At 36.8% G+C, this 12,656-nt stretch overlaps 1 protein-coding gene across 4 annotated transcripts; it reads right to left on the bottom strand.

Moving 5' to 3' along the window:
* Positions 1-7,838: 7,838 nt before the first annotated feature.
* On the bottom strand, positions 7,839-11,640 carry LOC101255001 (zinc finger protein CONSTANS-LIKE 12-like). 4 transcript variants are annotated; one of them, XM_026031206.2, is made up of 6 exons: positions 10,758-11,640; positions 10,334-10,552; positions 9,745-10,091; positions 9,040-9,226; positions 8,382-8,473; positions 7,839-8,300 (listed from the first exon to the last, which is right to left on the bottom strand). In XM_026031206.2, exons 1-4 carry the CDS (start codon positions 11,322-11,324, stop codon positions 9,100-9,102), a joined length of 1,260 nt encoding a protein of 419 aa, XP_025886991.2. In that variant the 5' UTR covers positions 11,325-11,640; the 3' UTR covers positions 7,839-8,300; positions 8,382-8,473; positions 9,040-9,099. The 4 variants fall into 4 exon arrangements, with proteins under 4 accessions (XP_025886991.2, XP_069154198.1, XP_069154199.1 ...); XM_069298097.1 differs by having other exon boundaries at positions 8,382-8,470; XM_069298098.1 differs by lacking the exon at positions 9,040-9,226 and having other exon boundaries at positions 7,839-8,209; positions 8,260-8,300; positions 8,382-8,470.
* Between the last annotated feature and the right edge of the window lie 1,016 nt (positions 11,641-12,656).

Below are 12,656 nucleotides of genomic sequence, written 5' to 3'. Positions count from 1 at the left end.
AATGCCTTTCTGTGGAACTTGTGTTTGATGAATACTGAGCTTGTTGCTGATGATATAATTTGTTAAAGTGTTGTTGTTGAGGATATGTAACTTGTCAAAGTGTTGTTGTTGAGAAAATATGAAATTGAACTATGTGCTATGTAAACTGTGAGCTGTTACGTTGGGCTGATTTTTATGTAGGTTGTAGTTATGGAGGTTCGGTTGGGTGGTAGGAGTAACCGTATTCATTCCCTTAGCTTGTTTTTAGTGGTTTACTTGTTGAGTTATTCCCTTCTTTCTGAGGCTTCTTGGAGATTTGTGAGGTAGTTGTTTGTCATCTTAGCAGACCTTCTAACTCCCGTTTATGATTTTGTTTTACTCTAGAAACTGTTGAATTAGAAATTGTTGAATTAGGTCTCAGCTAACTCACACCCCAAAAGCTAGCTCAAAGGGAGGAGGATTTTCCGAGCCTTATAAATATTCCACCCATCTAATTAACCACCGATGTGGGACCTTTGTCATTTTTTAACACCCCACCTCACACCCAGTGCTTAGCATCTGGTGCGTGAGAAATTTTGATTTTGGGGGCCCCCAACATTAGGTGAGACAGACCCTGCTCTGATATCATGTAAATTTAGGTCTTAGGCCTAACTCACACCCCAAAAGTCAGCTCAAAGGGAGGAAGATTGTCCAAACCTTATAAGGAGTCCACCCATCTCATTAACCCCCGATGTGGGACTTTTGTCATTCTTTAACGAAAACAATGTTATATGAGACTAATATTTTTTTTAATTCAATTGTTATACTTTAGAAACTTGTACACGTGACAACCAGATTTTGGTGGTATTTTTGAGTTTATTATAGAATTTCTACATTTTATTGTTATAGTTGAGTTTTAAGTTGACTTATCTTGGTAGGATTAGACGATTGTCATCACGTCCATTTTTGGATTGTGACATTAATGCTATACCTTGAGAGGAAATGTTAATTATGTAATATTTGGATAGTGTAGATGTTATGCGGAATTTGATATAATACAAGAAAATATAAACGCAAAAAATAAGACAACAGATTTACGTGGTTCACCAATAAATTGGCTACGTCCACGGGAAGAGGGGGAGCTGTTTTATTATGGCGAGGCAAAAACAGAATTACAGAATAGGGTTTGTCATAGCGTCTATATATAGTGCTAAGCTACGCCCTAACAGGCTTGGGCCCAAAATACAGAATTGACAGATAATTAAGGGCCCAATACAACAACATTGTATACCGTCGGGCCGGGGGCGACTCCGCCCCTACGCACCCCTAGGCCAGGGGGCGCGTCGCCCCCCTGGACCCCCCGACTCGCTGATCGGGCAGCGAGACCCCCGTCATTTCTGTTGTAACGGGTCTGATTCAAGGCATTCAACAAATCTCCACCTTGACTTGAATTCTCCAAACAGATTCTTCAGACGCACTATGATAGTGCCAGGCCTCCCCCTCTTCCTCAATATTGCCCCGCAGGGCAATTAACAGCTTTTGATGTTGAGCAAGTCCAAATAGTGTTGAAACTTGCTCTGTGGAACCGGCTTTGTGAACATATCAGCAGGATTATCAACAGTTCCTACTTTCTTCCCCTTGATTCTCTTCTCACTTCTCAGAAAATGATACCTCACGTCAATATGCTTGGTTCTCTCATGATGGACTTGATCCTTGGCTAGACAAATTGCGCTCAAACTGTCACAATACACCGTAGCCTGATCATGATGCAGACCAAGATCACTAACCAGCCCTTTCAGCCAAATCCCTTCTTTTGCAGCCTCTGTCAAGGCCATGTACTCCGCTTCCGTAGTAGACAAAGTCACTGTAGGTTGCAAAGTTGCCTTCCAACTGACGACAGATCCTCCAAGGGTAAACACATATCCAGTCATCGATCTTCTTGTGTCAACATCTCCAGCATAGTCAGAATCAGAATAGCCAGTAACCAAGCGCTGAGTATCACCTCCATAAATGAGACCAACTTCAGATGTACCTCTAAGGTACCGGAAAATTCTCTTCACAGCCTGCCAATGTTCTTTCCCTGGTTGTCCCATGAATCTGCTCACTACACTGACTGCATGTGCTAAATCTGGCCTTGTACAGACCATAGCATACATCAAACTTCCTACGGCACTGGCATAAGGGACTCGTGACATATACTCCTTCTCTTCTTCTGACTGTGGAGCGAACATGGCAGTGAGATGGATATTGGCAGCACTGGGGTATCAATAGGCTTAGATGAAGACATGCCAAACCTCGCCAAGACCTTCTGAATGTAGCTTCTCTGTGACAAGAAAAGTTTCCTTCTCTCTCTGTCTCTAATGATCTCCATCCCTAGAATCTTTCGAGCGGCTCCCAGATCCTTCATCTCAAACTCAGCACTAAGTAAACCCTTCAGCTTCTGAATGTCATACTTCTTCTTTGCAGCTATCAGCATATCATCTACATAAAGCACCAGATAGATGAATGAATCATACTTGACCCTATTGTAGTAGACACAACAATCATATGAGCTCCGAGTATACCCCAACTTCACCATATAGCTGTCAAACCTTTTGTACCACTGCCTTGGAGACAGCTTAAGTCCATATACGGACTTCTTCAACTTGCACACGTGATTTTCCTTTCCTGGAACTTGGAAATCATCCGGCTGAGTCATGTATATCTCTTCCTCCAACTCTCCATGTAGAAACGCTGTCTTCACATCAAGTTGTTCAAGCTCCAGATTCTGATGTGTAACTATCGCTAGTAACACTCGGATGGAAGTATGTCTGACCACTGGTGAGAAGATCTCATTGTAGTCCACTCCCTCTCTTTGGTTGAAACCTCTGGCAACAACCCTGGATTTATACTTGACTCCTTCTGCTGGTGATATCCCTTCCTTCTTCTTGAAAACCCATTTGCAAGTAATAATCTTTCTCCCCGAAGGCTGTATGACCAGATCCCATGTCTGATTCTTGTGTAGGGACTCCATCTCATCTCCCATAGCAGCAAACCATTTTTCAGAATCAGGACTTAAAATGGCTTCTTTGTAAGTAGACGGCTCAGATGTATCTACCTCTTCAGCAACCTGTAGTGCATAACCCACCATGTCCTCAAAACCATACCTCGTAGGTGGACGAACTGCAACCCTCCTTGGCCGATCTTGAGCTATACTCCGATGGATATCTGATGGCATAGATTCTGGAATATCAGTTTCTGTCTGTGGCTCTTGATCCTCCTCTTCAGGTTCTTTCAAATCGCTCTCGTTCTGAATGACTTGAAACTCCACCTGTTTATCAAGACTCCCAGTTTCTGACGTAGTTGTAGGCTTCACAACGATTCTAAGCAGAGAACTTTCATCAAAGACAACGTTCCTGCTCATAATAACCCTCTTTTCTGCTGGAGACCAGATTCTGAAACCTTTCACTCCATCTCCGTAGCCCACAAATACTCTCTTTTTAGCTCTTGGTTCTAACTTACCTTCACTGATGTGGTAGTAAGCCGTACAACCAAAAGCTTCCAGATTTGAATAATCAGCAGCTTTTCCTGACCACATCTCCATAGGTGTCTTGCACTGTTTGCCTGTATGTGGTCCGCGGTTAATCAAGTAGCAAGCTGTACTAACCGCTTCTGCCCAGAATCTTCTATCTAGCCCAGCATTAGAGAGCATGCACCTTGATCTCTCCAGAAGTGTTTGATTCATCCGCTCAGCTACACCATTCTGCTGTGGTGTATTTCTGACTGTACGATGTCGAGCAATTCCTTCATCCTTACAGAATTGATCAAATTCAGACCAGCAGAATTCCAGCCCATTATCAGTTCGCAACCTCTTGATCTTCTTCCCTGTTTGATTTTCCATCAAAATTTTCCACTCCTTGCACTTCTGGAAAGCTTCACTTTTATGCTTCATCATGTACGTCATACTTGAGTAGTCATCAATAATGGACACAAAAAATCTGTAGCCTCTCAAAGACTCAACACGGCATGGACCCCAGCAATCAGAATGGATATAATCAAGTGTGCCTTTTGTTTTGTGAATGGCCTTTGGAAACTTGTTGCGATGTAGTTTTCCAAAAACACAATGTTCACAAAACTCTAGGCTCTTAACCTTATGACCAGCAAGAAGATCCTTCTTTGACAGAATTTGCATCCCTCTTTCACCCATATGACCAAGTCTCATGTGCCATAACTTAGTCATATCCTCCTGGTGAACTTCTGACGATGCAACATGGGCTGAACCTGTAACCATGGAACCTTGTAGAAAATACAAAGTACCACACATGACACCTTTCAGAATCAGATTTGAACCCTTCCAGACCCGCAAGACTCCATCTTTTCCCGACCAGCTGAATCCCTTCGTGTCCAAAAGACTGAGAGATATCAGATTTTTCTTCATCAATAGAACGTGCCTGACCTCATTCAATGTGCAGAAGCTACCGTCATGTGTCCTTATCTTGATCGAGCCTGTCCCAACCACCTTGCAGACAGAACTATTGGCCATCGAGATGTTGCCTCCGTCTACCTGCTCATAAGTCGTGAACCACTCTCTCCTAGGACAGATGTGATAGGATGCCCCAGAATCGAGAACCCACACATCTGAATGATGAGTATGCTCATCCGCAACTAGGGCAATATCTTCTTCAGAATCGGTGTCTTCTTCAGCAACAGCAGCAAAAACTGATTGTTTTTCCGATTGCTTCTTCTTCTTCGGACAATCAAATTTCCAATGTACCTTCTCCTTGCAGTAATTACGAATATCATCCGGCTTTGCACCCTTCGACATCGGCTTCTTTTTCTTTTCGCTGTTTTTCCTTCCCTTTCCGCTACTGGTGAACAGACCGGAAGGATGTATGTCCGTACTTGTGCCTTTAGCCTTATGCCGTAATTCCCTTCTATGAAGGGCCGATCTGACTTCTTTCAGCGACACAGTATCTTTCCCAACAATGAACGATTGAACAAAATTCTCAAACGACATTGGGAGAGATACTAACAGAATCAGGGCAGCATCTTCATCCTCAATCTTCACATCGATATTACGCAATTCTAATAATAAAGTATTCAATTGCTCTAAATGTTCCCTGAGTTGTGTACCTTCAGCCATTCGTAAACCGAATAGACGTTGTTTTAGAAGCAGCTTGTTGGTTAGAGATTTTGTCATGTACAAACTCTCCAGCTTCAACCACAGACCAGCAGCAGTCTCTTCATCCGAGACCTCCGTGATGACATCATCCGCGAGACACAGCACGATCGTCGAGTGCGCCTTTTCCTCCAGAATCTCCATCTCAGGAGTAACGACGGCGTTCTTGTCTTTCGACAACGGCTCCCAGAAGCCTTGTTGTTTCAACAAAGCCCGCATCTTGATCTGCCATAAACTGAAACTGTTCCTCCTTGTGAATTTGTTGATTTTCACGTTCAAAGCAGACATCTCGAATTCTCCAAGAACACCGATTAACCGAGAGGCTCTGATACCAATTTGTTATGCAGAATTTGATATAATACGAGAAAATATAAACGCGAAAAACAAAACAACAGATTTATGTGGTTCACCAATAAATTGGCTACGTCCACGGGAAGAGGGGGAGCTGTTTTATTATGAAGAGGCAAAAACAGAATAACAGAATAGGATTTGTCATAGCGTCTATATATAGTGCTAACGAGTCCGATTCAAGGGATTCAACAGTAGATATGAGAATGTTTAAATAAGTGTGATTAGATAGTCTAGATATTAGAATATTTCGTAATCCATTTAATTAGGCTGTTGGAAAATTATGTAATACTTTATTAGTTTTTTTCCTATTTACTTTATTTGATATAGCTATTTAATTCCATCTATTTTTATTGAATGACCAATCAATTCAATTCCCAATATCTTTTTTGTTTGTAATCTCTCATGGATAAATTAGTTATGTTACAATTGAGGTGCAAAAGTTCTTACGCACATAGTGAAAGAATAATATTTCGATTGAAGACTATTATTGATCAGAAGCTATGCAACATATAGATTTAAATGCAAGAAGAATTTCTTGAGGAATTGTGTTTACGAGTTGAATGTGTTTGTAAGATTGACATTTTCAAAATGAAAATAAAGTTATAGTTTCAACAAAGAAAAGAGTTAAAATTAAGAGAAATCATGTGGAGGTAGACACAAATAACAAATCATATCCAAATAGGATTGGATTCCTTCATCAAATTTCATTATTTCAATAAATTTAGAAGAACAAACCAAGATGATTACTCCTATATACGATACTAAAAACAATGCAAAATGCGACGGTCAAAAAATCGACAGGCATGTCATCTATCTCTAAACATGTCGATTTTTGAATTGCAAAATTGTAGTCGAAGAGTATAAATAAAACCAATGAAAATATTTCATTAAAGAGCATGTGTGGTTGAATGATAGAATTGTTGAAAGTCATAAATATACCTGGATTCGATTAGAAGTGGAAAATCCACAAAAAGGGGCGATTGTCCCTTAATTTTAATCGATCATGTCAGTCGGTTTAACAAAAGCGGCGATGGTAAAAGCAATGACATACAATTCCGCGGTTTGGCATTGAATTTCTTTTAAAAATTGACCCAATCTGCCGATTTTAGCCCTCGATTTTGAACTCTTTTTAGTAGTGATAAAGCACCACATTGATGCTACTATCTTGGATACTAAAATTGTTGGGTTTCAAAGTAGGGTGTCATGCAAAAGTTTACAATTACAAAATCATAGACATAATAAATCATATAACAAAAATTTATACTTAAAAATATAATATTATTATATAAATTATAGACAAAAAATCTGTCATAAACAAAAGTCTCTAAACAAATATATTATGGATGTTCTTGTGTTATGTTATTAGAATAAAGATCTTGAGTTTAGAGATCTACAATTTTTTCTTATAAGGAAAGAATAAACAAAATATAGAATAAAATAATGTTTTCCTCTCAAGAAAAATTAAAACATTTATGATAATACTTTGTTTTTCATCATAGGAAAAAAAATAAATTTCAAATAAGGTAAAAAATAGGGCAAAACTCTAACAATAATTTCAGTTTGAGATTTATTCTTGGCAAATATTAGTTATAGTGTTAACTTGTTTGTAAAATACAAACTTATGATGCATACTCATTGTTATAAAATAGTATTCTCTGTCTCAATTTATTTGACCATTTTCCTTTAGGTGCCATGTAGGCCGAATGCATAAGTAGGCACCATAAACTTGTAAAAAATTGAAAAAGTAGACACATCTCCTACATAATATAATACATGTAGGACACAAATTTTCATGTAGGATGTCATGTAGGATGGATGTGTCTATCTGTTCAAATTTATGCAAATTCAAGTGCCTACTTGTGCACATCTAAAGTTAAAGGTCATAGTTATCAACTGAAGCCAAGTTAAAGATCATGTTTATGTATTATGTCTTTTCCTTTTTAGTATGTCTAAAAAAAGAACACATAATACATAAATATGACTCTTAACTTGGTGTCAACGAATAACTACACCCTCCAACTTTGAATGCACACAAGTAGATATTCAAACTATTATAAAATTAAATAAGAAAACACAAGTGTCCTACATGACATAATACACACAGGATGTCATGTAGGATACAAAATTGTCATGTATGATGAATGTGTCTATTTGCTCAATTTTATACAATTTAAGTGTCTACTTATGTACACTCAAAGTTAAAGATCATAGTTATGTCAATTGACGTCAAGTTAAGGGTCATGTATAATGTATTATTGTCTTTCTTATTTGACAAATATTCAATGACACAATCAACATTTTACCCCATGTTCGGTCCATTTATTTGGCAAAAAGTCGAAAAGTGTATAAAGGTGTAGATAATTTTCGAACATTGCAAAATTTTCTCATATTTCATAAACTTCGAGTCCAATCAAACTACATCACATAAACTGGAAAGCATAAGAGCATCCAAGCACAAGGGAAGCCAAGATTGCTCACTCAGTGCCACAAGTATCCAACTGTAATAAGACTTGGGAAAAATTAAGGTGACCATTTTGGCCACAAATCCCTGTTGTTGTTCGGTCCTTTAAATGCCTTATTTAAAAAATTGCTAAAGCCAATTCAATGAGATGAATATAGCTCGAGTTCAATAGAAATCGCCTATTAAACGAGAAGGAAAATGTGAAAGAAAACGATCTAAGTGCTAATAATGTCAAAGCTTATTAGATGGCACCGAATATGGATTTCATTGAAGTCAGAAAACCTCAACAGATCATACGTTGAGGTTTTCTGACTTCAGAATTCACAGGAAAGGCAGAGTCCTTTTGCAACTGTATCATCTGACTGTGCGATCCTTCAAGAACGAAAAACAGAATAAGCAAACACAGCAACATAAATGTGAACTATAATGAGAGTACATGTTTGTTATAATTACCTATGAGGAAGCAACAGTCTAGTAGAAATACCATATAGGCCATTGTAAATCATGACAACCTCTTCTTGTTCAGAGTGTTCATTAAAGGCCTGCTTTATACAGATAGACAAAGAAGTTAACGTCAAGCAGAACAGTGACATAAATCATCATTCAGCACAGTTGGAAATATTTCAAATGGTAAACAAGTTAATGTGATGCAGCACCACAGTCATTATAGAAAGAGAATTCTAAATATTTCATCAATCATCAGTTTGCATTACTCCCCTTCAGCGTAGTTTAAAGTACAAAAAAGTGACATGCCATAGCATAAGTTAAGACACGATTATATAAGGGATCGCAAGAGTTTGCTTATTTAAACTAGCCTAGAATGTCCCTGGGCTGATAATTAGAGTCGAGCAAAGATTATTAACGACAGTGACAAAAAAGTGTTTCAGTTAGACGTCAACATTTTTTTTTTCCATTATGTTGAATATAGTTAGATATGACTTCCAAGCAACTAGAAGGTCTTCTCAGGCCACCTACCTTAACAGTTTACAGGTCAATCAGAAAGTTAGTTAAGCTCATTGAGTCTAATTGTCATCATAGCTAAGCGAAATAGACATGTAGAAACAACATCATAAGTTATTTGATCATTTTGACGCGTGTTGTTGTAAGGTACCTTAAATACATTGGTAAGTGTTGACAAAGTAGAAGGGAGACCAAAATCAGCCGTCTTATCTCAGAAATCTCTTGTTTCAGATGGATCATAATCATAAGCTTCACCAGCCTTAACAAATCTACCTTTAACTCGTCTTCTGGTATCTGCCCTAGCCTTACGTGAAGCATATCTTATTTGCTTACCAAACCTTCATGTCACAAAGCATAATATCAATAAAGGGAAAAAAGTTGCTATTTAATTACTTAACGAATCTACGTAGTACTGAAAATGTTAGATTAGATAAATGGTACCAGCAATTTGGTATCAAAATTTTTGGTAAAATGGTACCTAGGGAATAAAGAGAATCTATGAGACGTTTACTCGAGGAAAAAATGAAGAAAGATAAACGACATTAATAGGGATTCTAAATGCAAGAGTTGCAAAAGATGAAAGTAAGAAAGCTCCCCCTATTTGAACATAGGTACTTCTCAAAAAAATGTTGCAATTATGTAAAGATATGAAAACTACGCCAAACTCAACCCCAAAAGTTAAGTCATGAGGGGGGAATCGTTCAAGTCCATATAAGCAGATCACCAGTCCATTCCCCAACCAATGTAGGACTTTAACTCACGGTAACAAATTTTAGTGATGCAATCGAATGAATATGACAGAAGCAATATACAAGCTATGAGAGATCAAATGTAGGATGAATATGGATTAACTTACGTTCTAGTCTTCTTTTTCTCGTTGTATCTCATCTTAGCTTCATGCCTTTTCTGTGGACAATTTTCTAAACTCAAATCCCATGGTGCTTCATTCAGAAACCCTGGTGACAATCCACAATCTTGTTCTGCACAACTTTCTCCGGTGATGTTGGAGAGTGATAATGACATACTTGGATGAATTGGTGCAGGTAGAAAGGGTAAGGCGCCAATGCTACCGTTGCAAGTGGAATTCATAAGCATGCAATTAGCATTGGCACTCATTGTCTGCAATAGATTCGTTGAACTCGCAGCTGCAGAGATTTGTGAGGACTGCAACCCCATATACTCTTGCTGCACTGAAGATGTTGCCTAACAAAAAGTACAAATGGAATAACTAAAGCTACTCCAAAAAAAAAACACAAAAAGGCACACTTATAGTAAGTAACAGACATCTGCAAATTAAAACAAGCCACCAAAACAAAAAACTGTTAACAAGTTGCCTTAGTTGTGTCAACAGTAGAATATGGATTGTAATGCATTTGGTAGACTTTCTTTAAAACTCGATTTATGGGGAACGTAAGAGAGTAAGTTAAGAAAGAAGTAACACAAACCTCGTGAGATGTTTCCACGTTATTAGATCCTGTGACGGATGAATTTTTCTCCATGACTAGGCAATCTAATTCCTTGTTTTCATCAGAGAATCCAGTCTGTCGTGAATCAGGCAAAATCTCATAACTACAGTTGAAATCCAATGTCACGTCATCAAAATCAACACCTTTTGAGAGATCATCACCTTCCTGTAATCCAAGATCCTTAATCGGACAATCTTGCTGCATTTGAAGTAAACAAACAAAAGTACTATTAGTGCATACAACAAATTCAACACCAAAGACTCACTGAGTCTAAATCCTGAATTCACCTCCAAATTAATAGAATATTTCTTATAAATAATTCACACATGTGACGGATATCAAAACAATTCAAACAAATAAATAAAAAGGAAATAAGGAGAAAATCAAAAGAGTAAGATATAACCTTAGAAAGGCCAGATCCCTCTGAGAAGGGTGCCAGATCTATTTGATAGGAATTCAGGTAATTTGGTTCAGGAGGAATTGACCATGCTTCAAACTTATAATTAGAAGCTAATAGCTTACTAGATACAAATGAATCTTCATTCACTTTATTCTCCAAACTGCTATTATTCTCATTAATACTCAATGAGCTACCTAAAGAATTACCAAAGCTTCCAAAATTAGTGTCAGTACCAATAGGCATTTCAAGAACTTGTGACAACATCTTTGTAAACTCATCAGGAGAGGGACATCCAGTGTAAGGATTCAACTTCTTGAGTCGATGCCCTGTCCCAATGCAGCCATTTCCATCCCAATCACAGCGTTCACATACGCTTATTGCCTCATCCATGCATCTCACAATTGATGGCTGCGAATTGCATTTGTCACATATGAAAGAACGTGAATGCCTTCGTGATATTAGATTTGGTGAGTGCACATAATCATCACATTGCAAGCAAAGCCTCGCTGAATCTGATTTACAATACACCACTGCCCTCACTTCACCACATAAATCACATAGAGGATCCATTTAACTTTTTTCTTTTAAATGTTTAACAAACCAAATCTTAGTGATTCGAAAGAGAATTCATACCGCCTTAAACGACAGAAAATAAATAGATTGATGATCAAATTCTCATACTTGGTATTAGAATTTGATCATAAAGATTTTAGGAGAATCAACAACTCCAAGTGTCACAATGTATGAAAATGATGAACTAAACATAAAAAATGGATCAACAACTCAAGTGTCACAATATATGAAATAATGAACTAAATATGAAAAATGGAAAGGGGAAAAGAATCTACAATGTAAAAGTATAGTTTTTTGTTGATTAATAATTGAACTTATGCCACCTTTAGAGAAGTTTTTGAGTGAAAATTATATTGTATTTATAGAAGTATGCCTGCACGTGGAATTATATTTCTTGCATAACGGATTTTGATTGAAGCCCTTGAGACTCGCTCTCTATAAACTCAATTTATGCTAAAAATACAAAATTAAAAAAAATACAATTTACAGATCATATTTTTTTTGGTTATGGGAGATTCGAGAAAAGATGAAATAACAACGCGTTTGTTAGTGTGTATAAGAATATCATATATTAATAATGTTATTCAAAGATTATTTCTTATGTGTTGTTTAACTTTGACGTATTAAAAACAATAAATATTGTATAATTTCTAGAAAGATTATTTATTTAAAAATATATAAATATGATCGAAAGGATGAAGAAAATGTTTTGAGAATAAGATGTGTATTTAATTATGATAATTTATACATAAACCTCTTGCATTTCTAATACCATGAATTTTCAAGTATTAGTTATACTTAATTATGTGTCTTAGTACCAAATAAAGTGCAAACATTGGTTAAAAAAGTGTATCAAATTAGGTAGAAATAATACAAAAAGTTAATACATACCTTATTTTTTTTAATGCACTCTACCGAACAATCGTATTTCTAGGATGGAGCATTAAAAATGTTATTTTTAAGTGTCGTTCACATAAAACAAATATCCCAAAATAACTGCTCAATTAATCAGTTATGAAAATCTATTAGTAATACTCACTTTAGAGAGAAGGTCTAAAATAATCTATTATCTTTAGGTTAATACTCAAAGTCATTCTTAAGTTTTCACATAAATCATTAATAGTTCTTCATACTTGCAATATTGATGCACTTTTGGTTCTTCCCTAACTTTTTGCCTATTTTTTAATATTAATTTTATTCATAATTTTATGTAAGGAATGTTGCATCATCTTGATATATTATGTGAGAGAAGGTGAAAAGAAACATCTTGTCCTATCTAGTATAAATATTGCTGCAACTAAACTATGAAAATTTTAATATATAACATTG

This window comes from Solanum lycopersicum, chromosome 5 (assembly GCF_036512215.1).
Source record: "Solanum lycopersicum chromosome 5, SLM_r2.1".
NCBI classification, from domain to species: domain Eukaryota; kingdom Viridiplantae; phylum Streptophyta; class Magnoliopsida; order Solanales; family Solanaceae; genus Solanum; species Solanum lycopersicum.
This window is presented reverse-complemented; position numbering and strand designations above follow the sequence as displayed.